Source organism: Colossoma macropomum, unplaced genomic scaffold (genome assembly GCF_904425465.1).
Source record: "Colossoma macropomum unplaced genomic scaffold, Colossoma_macropomum, whole genome shotgun sequence".
In the NCBI taxonomy this organism is placed as follows: domain Eukaryota; kingdom Metazoa; phylum Chordata; class Actinopteri; order Characiformes; family Serrasalmidae; genus Colossoma; species Colossoma macropomum.
In genome coordinates, this window is record NW_023494787.1 from 260,064 (window position 1) to 270,063 (window position 10,000).

Sequence of the window (10,000 nt, forward strand, 5' to 3'; positions counted from 1 at the left end):
CCAGATATCACTAAATTATTCACCCTTCCGATTCTCTGTGTCCAGCTGCTGGACCCTCCTGAGTGTGGGAATGGTTTTGTGGAGCCCGGAGAGGAGTGTGACTGTGGCTCGCAGGTGGTAAGTTTACCTACCAAATGGTGTGAACTATGACTAAAACAAACAGCCGGAATATTCAGTTCACACTTTTTTATTACATATGTGCACAAGTGTTATACGTAAGTGTTTGTCTACAAATAAACAACGTTATTTACTAAGTACGTTTTAAACGAGCCGGAGCGTCAGCCAGTGTTTGATGACTATCAGTGAACAAGTTAGCGTTTAAAAATGCCAGTTGTAGTAAATCCACTCTAATGCAGTTTCTCATTTAATTATGAAACCAGTCTGAAGTTCCTTCTTCACACTGAAACTGTTTATAGGGCTGCTCTCTCTCTCTCTCTCTAGCTCTTTCTCTCTCTCTCTCTCTCTCTCTCTCTCTCTCTCTCTCTCTCTCTCTCTCTCTCTAGCTCTCTAGCTCATTCTCTCTCTCTCTCTCTCTCTCTCTCTCTCTAGCTCTCTAGCTCTTTCTCTCTCTCTCTCTCTCTCTCTCTCTCTCTCTCTCTCTCTCTAGCTCTCTCGCTCTCTCCCTCTCTTTCTTTCTCTCTAGCTCTACTGTACATCTACTGGACGTCTGAGCTGCTGGGCAGAATGACTAGTTGCCGGTTATAAAAATCAACTTCATCACATCTGACTTTAGTTAAAGATCATCAAAAGTCACAAATCTTCATTATCCTTGAGAGCTTTGATATGTGCAGTTGAGCTGACAGCAGGTAGCAGTTATTTCTAACACTTATTAGATGGAATAGATGACATTAATTTCTGTGTTGGATCTTCAGTTTTACAGATGTGGAAAATGATAATACAGCTGTTTACAGTGTAAATAGTGGACATGAAATGAATGTTAGTAGTTCTTCATTTATTTTGTGTGAACGTTAATGTGCAGGAGTGTGCACGCAGTGGAGGATCCTGCTGTAAGAAATGCACTCTTACCCATGATGCAATGTGCAGTAATGGCCTATGCTGTCGAGAATGCAGGGTGAGTCTCAATGAAACAGTAATGGGAAATTAGCCATCTGAGTAATTTTCTGTTAATATGTAATATTAATGCGTAACATTGGTGAATTACACTAGTGCAGGGGTGCACAACTCCGGTCCCGGAGGGCCGATGTCCAGCACAGTTTGGTGATTTACCTGCTCCAACACACCTGATTACACTTATCTGTTAATTGCCAGGTTAAGTTGATGTGTTTCAGCAGGGAAACCTTCAAACTGTGCGGGACACCAGCCCTCCAGGACCGGAGTTGTGCACCCCTGCGTTAGTGTGTCAGTGCATTGACAGAGTTTTGTGCTCCTGTTGGTGCTGCAGTACGAACAGAGAGGGGTGATGTGCCGGGACGCTGTGAATGACTGTGATATCCCAGAAACCTGCACTGGAGATTCCAGCCAGGTACAGTAATAATACTCACTGCACTTGAGCCAAAGTAGTGTGTAGTGTGTTCAAGAAATGTGTGCTTGTTAATTGTATGTTTTTATTATGTTCTTTTGCTTTTATTCATGAGGATATTCTGCGAAGGACTCTTATTGTGAAGGCAGGGTTAGTCCACCTTCGGGGGATACAATACTCATTACACTTTAGCCTAATGCAGTAAAAATACTCATAACATCTGAGTACAATAACCTCTGATTTAGCTGCTTTTTTCTCCATTGATGGTAAACACACTTTAAAATATTTACATTCTTTTCTTGTAGTGTCCACACAATGTTCACAAGTTGGACGGCTACATGTGTGACAACAATCAGGTAGTATTTTATTTCAGAAAGTCTTTGTTTCAGAAAAAGATTTTGACTAATTTCGCTGTGTGATACATTGATAACATTAATTGTGGGTAAAAAGGAAATGAAAATGAAAAAAACAGCACACTATAATTCACATTATAACAGAGCACACTGTAATACACATTATAACAGAGCACACTGTAATACACATTATAACAGAGCACACTGTAATACACATTATAACAGAACACACTATAATTCACATTATAACAGAGCACACTGTAATACACATTATAACAGAGCACACTGTAAGACACATTATAACAGAGCACACTGTAATACACATTATAACAGAACACACTATAATTCACATTATAACAGAGCACACTGTAATACACATTATAACAGAACACACTATAATTCACATTATAACAGAGCACACTGTAATACACATTATAACAGAGCACACTGTAATACACATTATAACAGAGCACACTATAATTCACATTATAACAGAGCACACTGTAATACACATTATAACAGAGCACACTGTAATACACATTATAACAGAACACACTATAATTCACATTATAACAGAGCACACTGTAATACACATTATAACAGAGCACACTGTAATACACATTATAACAGAGCACACTGTAATACACATTATAACAGAACACACTATAATTCACATTATAACAGAGCACACTGTAATACACATTATAACAGAGCACACTGTAATACACATTATAACAGAGCACACTGTAATACACATTATAAGTGTAACTCACTGAAATGCTGTAACAAACTCTGCAATGTAACCCTAACCCAGAATGCTCTAATTCACTACACACTGTAACAGTGCACTGTGATACACAGCACACTGCAGCACACTGCAGCACACTGTAACACTGTAATTCATAAAAGAGGACTTTCTTTTCGACTCTCTTGTTTGTGTCTCTGTCTTTAGGGTCGCTGTTATAACGGTCGCTGTCGAACCCTCGACAATCAGTGCAGAGCACTGTGGGGCTACAGTGAGTATAGAGAGTGTGTGGACAGTGTGTGGACAGTATGTGGGGAGTGTGTGTGGGCAGTGTGAGGGGGCAAATGTCCAAAACTAAACAGATTTTAGCATATTGTTATTTTGCTGTGATTATGTAAATTAGGAGACAAATAGAGTAACAGGCCCAGCAGAGCGTTAGAAAAATAACTACAATCACACAGAATAACAGGAAGTACCGAACGTTACGCAGCCTTTAGCTACATACAGGGCGATGATTAAAACCCAGTTTATTTTTTATGAAGTTCAGTATCACAAGTTTCCACTTCAGTCCTGAACTGACCGCTCTGTGCTGATTTCTAACTTTGTTTTGTTTTCATTTTAATGTGGTGACTCATCTTTAAAATGAAATCAGACCATAGTTGTATTTTATCCTGGTTTAATGATGAAACACTTTGTTTAAGCAGTGATCAAAAAGCCTCTTACTGTGAAAACTGTCAGGAATCCAGAAGAAGGTTCTAGAGTTCTGTTGGGGTCTAAAGTGTTAAGGGAGAAAAATGTACTGAAAATGAAGAGAATTGCAAAATTTCTCATTTTGTTCTATATTATCAGCCTTTTATTAGTGTGTGACAGTGTGTGTGTGTGTGTGTGTGTGTGTGTGTGTGTGCGCAGGTGCAGCAGATCGGTTCTGCTATGAGAAGTTAAACGCTGAAGGAACAGAGAAAGGAAACTGTGGTCGCGCTGCAGGAGGACAGAGCTGGATCCAGTGCAATAAACCGTACGATCTGTTCACTTACAGGATACAGACTGATAAAGAAATAAATGAAAAACATGAATAAACGAGTGGAGAAACATAACGAGGGCAGGTGCTTCCAGACAGGTCAACTGCATAATCCAATTAATCAATTAAGATCCTACCAGCTCTGGGCAGGTATAAAAACGCTGAGCAGGTCCAGCTGCCCATAATTCTGGATCCAGATGATGAAGAGGAGCAGATCTACATGACTTTGACTTCATTAGGGTTCCTCATCAGGGCTTTGATGGCAGAAGCTTCTCTCCAACACTGCTCACCTCAGTGTTTGAACGGAACAGATACTAAAGTGAGCTCTGCATTTAGATGCTGTAAAAGTCGTCAGTGGACAGGACTGGACACTGGTCTGAAATGTATAAGATGTGAGAGTAGATGTTCCTCAGCTGAGCTGATAACGTCAATACAGGATGAGGTCAGTCCATCCACAACTACTCAGAGAGGGATATTATAGAAGAGCTGCAGTTCAGAAACCCCTCGTTACAAAGACCAGTGACCATCCAAGAGGTCAGCGGAGTAAAAACCATCAGCGCTGATGTACAGAGATGTGGAGAACAGTGCTCTGGTCAGACGACTCAGTCTCCACCATGTTCTCCACAAGTGAGAGAGTGCATGTACAGTGTACACCAAGAGAACAGCACAGGCCTGAACACTGGACCCCTAAAGTGAGGGGGTCAGGGGGCTCTGTTATTCTCTGGAGGGCTTTTTGCTGATCACTGTCCTCTTAGGAGAACAGTGTTGGCCCACATTCTCCACCACCTTTGACAAAACATGTCCTGTATAAACGGAATTTGGAAGAATAACGTTCCGTTCCTGAAACTGTAGAATCTATTAGAAAGAGCACTGAAGCTGTTCCGGCCGCTCGTGGTGGCTCAACACTTTATTATAGTTTTTCCTCTAATTTGTCACCTGTTTGTGCATGTTTGTTTTTCTTTTTGTCATTGAGTATCATGTGTCTGTGTGTGTGTGTGTGTGTGTGTGTGTGTGTCTGTGTGTGTGTGTGTGTGTCTGTGTGTGTGTGTTGCAGAGACGTTCTGTGTGGGTTTCTTTTCTGTTCCAATGTGACAGAAAAGCCGAAGTTTGGGGACCTGCAGGGGGAACTGACCAGCCTGACCATCTTCCACCAGAACAAATATCTGGACTGCCGGTTAGTGTGTGTGTGTGTGTCTGTGTGGGTGTGGGTGTGGGTGTGTGTGACAGCATGCTCAAATGACAAACCAGGTAATGATTAACAACAACACTGAACTTGGTTAGGTTCATTGAAACATTCGTGTGTGTGTTTGTGCGTGTGTGTGTATGTGTGTGTGTGTGTGTGTGTGTGTGTGTGTGCGTGTATGTTTGTGTGCGTGTGTGTGCGTGTGTGTGTGTGTGTGTAGTGGGGGTCATGCTGTGTTAGAAGATGGATCTGATCTGGGTTATGTGGAGGATGGAACTCCGTGTGGTCCCAGTATGATGTGTCTGGAGCGCCGCTGCCTCCCGCTCAGCTCCTTCAACATCAGCACCTGCCCCGGATCCAGCTCAGGACCGACCTGCTCCAACCACGGGGTGAGACACACACACACACACACACGCACACTTACATAATTCATCTCCGTCGTATTCAGTGAAGAATTATGTTGAAGGTAAGCTGTTCGGTTTCTCATTAAACCGATGGGACATCCATCCATCCATCCATCATCTAAACCGCTTATCCTTCTGGGTCGCGGTGGGGTGCTGGAGCCTATCCCAGCTGTCATTGGGCGGAAGGCAGGATACACCCTGGACAGGTCGCCAGTCCATCGCAGGGCAGACAGACAGACATACGCATTCACACACACACTCACTCCTAGGGGCAATTTAGCACATCCAATTGGCCTGACTGCATGTTTTTGGACTGTGGGAGGAAACCGGAGTACCCGGAGGAAACCCACGCAGACACGGGGAGAACAGGCAAACTCCACACAGAAATGACCCTGGTCACCCGGCCGGGAATCGAACCCAGGCCATTCTTGCTGTGAGGCGACAGTGCTACCCACTGTGCCACCATGCCGCCCACCGACGGGACAGTGAGGTTTTATTGTCAGTGCAGCGTGAGTAGGTGGTAGTCATCCACTGATCTCTTCCTCCTGAGATGCCTTTGCTTTCTTCTGGTCATTCTGTCTCTCTAACCAGCTGTAGCCATCAGCAGCAGCATCTTCCAGGTTCTCCAGCCTCATCTTACATCATCTCATTCAGAGCTTCTGTGAGGGCAGATAGTTTAGAGTTGTATTGGTGACTCCCTGAAAATCAGCTGAATAAAAGAGAAGAGCCACCTTAAAGTCTCAGAGTCTTCCGAAAGCAGCTGATCCATGTTGGTTTGATGTTGAATTTCAATATCAGTCCTGCAGTTCTGAGACTGGATGCTGCTGAGATACTGGAATGTTGGAATAATTGTATGTAACTGTTGGTGAAGATGGGAGATGTGGGTGGGGTTTACACTACTGACAGATCACAGCTGTCCGATTTCCATTCCATTTCCATAAACCATCCCATCCCAATGAAAAGATATGACAGCCAGAGCAAAGATGGACTGCAGATCCTGGGGACAGTGAGCCACAAGAGCCACGAGGTCATTGATGCACTTTCTGGGCAGTTTGGTAGTTCCTGTAGTTTTCTGGAAAAAAAATATACAAACTAAAGCACCTGGAATATCACTGATCTATCAGGCTCTGTATGGACAGGACAGGTGATGGACAGTGACTCACAGGTGGCACACAGGTCTCTCTCATCCCCACTTAAAGGACAAGATTCAGATTCTTCAGCTGCTCATGTTCATGAGCCATCATCCCATCATGGAACTGACACAGGATGTTGACAAACTGGGCACATGTGAGGTCAGCAAATAGCTCTGGTGAACTCAGCACTTCAGTATAGTGTGTAGTGTGTGTAGTGTGTGTAGAGCGTGTAGTGTGTGGTGTGTGTAGTGTGTAGAGTGTACGTAGTGTGTGTGGTGTGTGTATAGTGTGTGGTGTGTGTGGTGTGTGTAGTATGTGCAGTGTGTGTGTAGTGTGTGTAGAGTATGTGTGTAGTGTGTGTGTAGTGTATGTAGAGTGTTTAGAGTGTGTGTGGTGTGTGTGTATAGTGTGTGGTGTGTGTAGTATGTGCAGTGTGTGTGTGTGTAGTGTGTGTGTAGTGTGTGTGTGTAGTGTGTGTAGAGTATATGTGTAGTGTGTGTGTAGTGTATGTAGAGTGTTTAGAGTGTGTGTGGTGTGTGTATAGTGTGTGGTGTGTGTAGTATGTGCAGTGTGTGTGTAGTGTGTGTGTAGTGTGTGTAGTGTGTGTGTAGTGTGTGTGTAGTGTGTGTAGTGTGTGTGTAGTGTATGTAGAGTGTTTAGAATGTGTGTGGTGTGTGTATAGTGTGTGTGTATATTGTGTGGTGTGTGTAGTATGTGCAGTGTGTAGTGTGTATAGTGTGTGGTGTGTGTAGTATGTGCAGTGTGTGTGTGTGTAGTGTGTGTGTAGTGTGTGTAGAGTATGTGTGTAGTGTGTGTAGTGTGTGTGTAGTGTATGTAGAGTGTTTAGAGTGTGTGTGGTGTGTGTATAGTGTGTGTGTATATTGTGTGGTATGTGTAGTATGTGCAGTGTGTAGTGTGTATAGTGTGTGGTGTGTGTAGTATGTGCAGTGTGTGTGTGTAGTGTGTGTAGTGTGTGTAGAGTATGTGTGTAGTGTGTGTAGTGTGTGTGTAGTGTATGTAGAGTGTTTAGAGTGTGTGTGGTGTGTGTATAGTGTGTGTGTATATTGTGTGGTGTGTGTAGTATGTGCAGTGTGTAGTGTGTATAGTGTGTGGTGTGTGTAGTATGTGCAGTGTGTGTGTGTAGTGTGTGTAGTGTGTGTAGAGTATGTGTGTAGTGTGTGTAGTGTGTGTGTAGTGTATGTAGAGTGTTTAGAGTGTGTGTGGTGTGTGTATAGTGTGTGGTGTGTGTAGTATGTGCAGTGTGTGTGTAGTGTGTGTGTAGTGTGTGTAGTGTGTGTGTAGTGTGTGTGTAGTGTGTGTAGTGTGTGTGTAGTGTATGTAGAGTGTTTAGAATGTGTGTGGTGTGTGTATAGTGTGTGTGTATATTGTGTGGTGTGTGTAGTATGTGCAGTGTGTAGTGTGTATAGTGTGTGGTGTGTGTAGTATGTGCAGTGTGTGTGTGTGTAGTGTGTGTGTAGTGTGTGTAGAGTATGTGTGTAGTGTGTGTAGTGTGTGTGTAGTGTATGTAGAGTGTTTAGAGTGTGTGTGGTGTGTGTATAGTGTGTGTGTATATTGTGTGGTGTGTGTAGTATGTGCAGTGTGTAGTGTGTATAGTGTGTGGTGTGTGTAGTATGTGCAGTGTGTGTGTGTAGTGTGTGTAGTGTGTGTAGAGTATGTGTGTAGTGTGTGTAGTGTGTGTGTAGTGTATGTAGAGTGTTTAGAGTGTGTGTGGTGTGTGTATAGTGTGTGTGTATATTGTGTGGTGTGTGTAGTATGTGCAGTGTGTAGTGTGTATAGTGTGTGGTGTGTGTGCTGTGTGTAGTGACTGATCTCTCTGTCTTTCAGACGTGCAGTAATGAGGTGAAGTGTATCTGTGAGCCGGATTATACGGGGAAGGACTGCAGTGTGTTTGATCCGATTCCTGACCCGACTCCTCCACCTGGACCCGACAAGAAAGGTCTGTCTGCACTTACACACACACACACACACACACACACACACACACACACACATACATAAACGCAAACACACACACACACACACACATATATATAAACACACACACACACACACACACACACACACATACATAAACGCAAACACACACACACACACACACATATATAAACACACACACACACACACACACACACATACATAAACACACACACACATATATATAAACACACACACACACACACACACACACATACATAAACACACACACACATATATAAACACACACACACAGAACACTGTCCTGCTCATATGTCAGTAGCGTATCACTGTAACACTGTAACTGTAATACAGTAACACTGTAATGTTGTGATGCTGCTCAGTTCATGTGTGTGAATCTGATTAATCAGTCTGGACTTTGTTTCTTTATCTGGAGGTGTTGTGTTCGATAGTGTGTGTGTGTGTGTGTGTGTGAGTGTGTTTACAGTGTAAGTCTGTAGGTGGTTTATTTCTGCACTCACTGTCCCCTGTATCAGCTCCACTGACCGTATAGCTTCACTCTGTAGTTCTACAGTTACAGACTGTAGTCCATCTGTTTCTCTGCAGTGCTGAGAACGAACAGCCACCCAAATGTGTTAATTCTCTTTCTGTTACTCGTTTCTTGAGTGCCTTGCTCTCCCTTTGCTGAGGCAGCACTGTGAATTTCTCTGCTGTGGGACAAATAAAGGATTATCTTATATTATCGAATACCTGCTCTGTGGGGGTCCTGTAGGGGTCCTGAACAGGGTAACAAAGTATGCAGAGAAACAGATGGACTACAGTCTGGAACTGTAGAACTACAAAATTACCTAACAAAGTGGACAGTGTGTGTGTCTGTGTGTGTGTGAGTGTGAGTATATGTGTTTGTGTGTGTTTGTGTAAGTGTGTGTGAGTGTGTGTGTGTGTATGTGTGTGTGAGAAGGTGTCAGTAAGTGTGTGTGTCTTGTGTATGTGTGTGTGACTGAGTGTGTGTGTGTGTGAGTGTGTGTGTGTGACTGTGTCAGTGAGTGTGTGTGTGTGTCAGTGTGTGTGTGTGTGCGTGAGTGTGTGCGTGTGTCAGTGAGTGTCAGTGTGTGTGTGTGTCAGTGAGAGTGTCAGTGAGTGTGTGTGTGTCAGTGTGTGTGTGTCTGTGTGTCAGTGTGAGAGTGTGTGTGAGTGTGTGTGTGTGGGCGTGTGTGAGTATGAGAGTGTGTCAGTGTGAGTGTGTGTTTGTGAGTGAGTGTGTGTGTGAGTGTATGTGTGTGAGTGTTTGTGTGTGTAAGTGTGTCTGTGTGTGTGTCAGTGAGTGTGTGTGTGTGCGTGTGTGTGCATGTGTGAGTGTGCATGTGAGTGTCAGTGTGAGTGTGTGTGTGTGTGTGTGTGTGTCTGTGTGAGTGTGTGTGTCAGTGAGTGTGTCAGTGAATGTGTGCGTGAGTGTGTGAGTGTGTGTGTCAGTGAGTGTGTGTGTATGTCAGTGTGCAAGTGTGTGTGTGTCAGTGAGTGTGTGTGTGTGTGTGTGTGTGAGGGTGTGTGTGTGCGTCAGTGAGTGTGTGTGTGTGTCAGTGTGTGTGTGTGTGTGTCAGTGAGTGTGTGTGTGTCAGTGAGTGTGTCAGTGAGTGTGTGTGTGTGTGTGTGAGGGTGTGTGTGTGCGTCAGTGAGTGTGTGTGGGTCAGTGTGTGTGTGTGTGTGTGTGTGTCAGTGCGGAGATGC

At 43.8% G+C, this 10,000-nt stretch overlaps 2 protein-coding genes across 2 annotated transcripts in view; both read left to right on the forward strand.

Annotated features, from left to right (window-relative positions):
• Positions 1 to 10,000, forward strand: part of LOC118805159 — a 1,027,118-nt gene that overhangs the window by 240,388 nt on the left and 776,730 nt on the right. The gene's annotated exons all lie outside the window — the stretch shown is intronic.
• Positions 1 to 10,000, forward strand: part of LOC118805144 (disintegrin and metalloproteinase domain-containing protein 11-like) — a 41,344-nt gene that overhangs the window by 20,992 nt on the left and 10,352 nt on the right. The window contains exons 16-24 of the mRNA XM_036565754.1: positions 46 to 117; positions 980 to 1,072; positions 1,403 to 1,483; positions 1,786 to 1,836; positions 2,786 to 2,849; positions 3,488 to 3,593; positions 4,651 to 4,770; positions 5,000 to 5,168; positions 8,162 to 8,273. Coding sequence (XP_036421647.1) covers positions 46 to 117; positions 980 to 1,072; positions 1,403 to 1,483; positions 1,786 to 1,836; positions 2,786 to 2,849; positions 3,488 to 3,593; positions 4,651 to 4,770; positions 5,000 to 5,168; positions 8,162 to 8,273 — 868 coding nt within the window. The remainder of the gene's footprint in view (positions 1 to 45; positions 118 to 979; positions 1,073 to 1,402; positions 1,484 to 1,785; positions 1,837 to 2,785; positions 2,850 to 3,487; positions 3,594 to 4,650; positions 4,771 to 4,999; positions 5,169 to 8,161; positions 8,274 to 10,000) is intronic.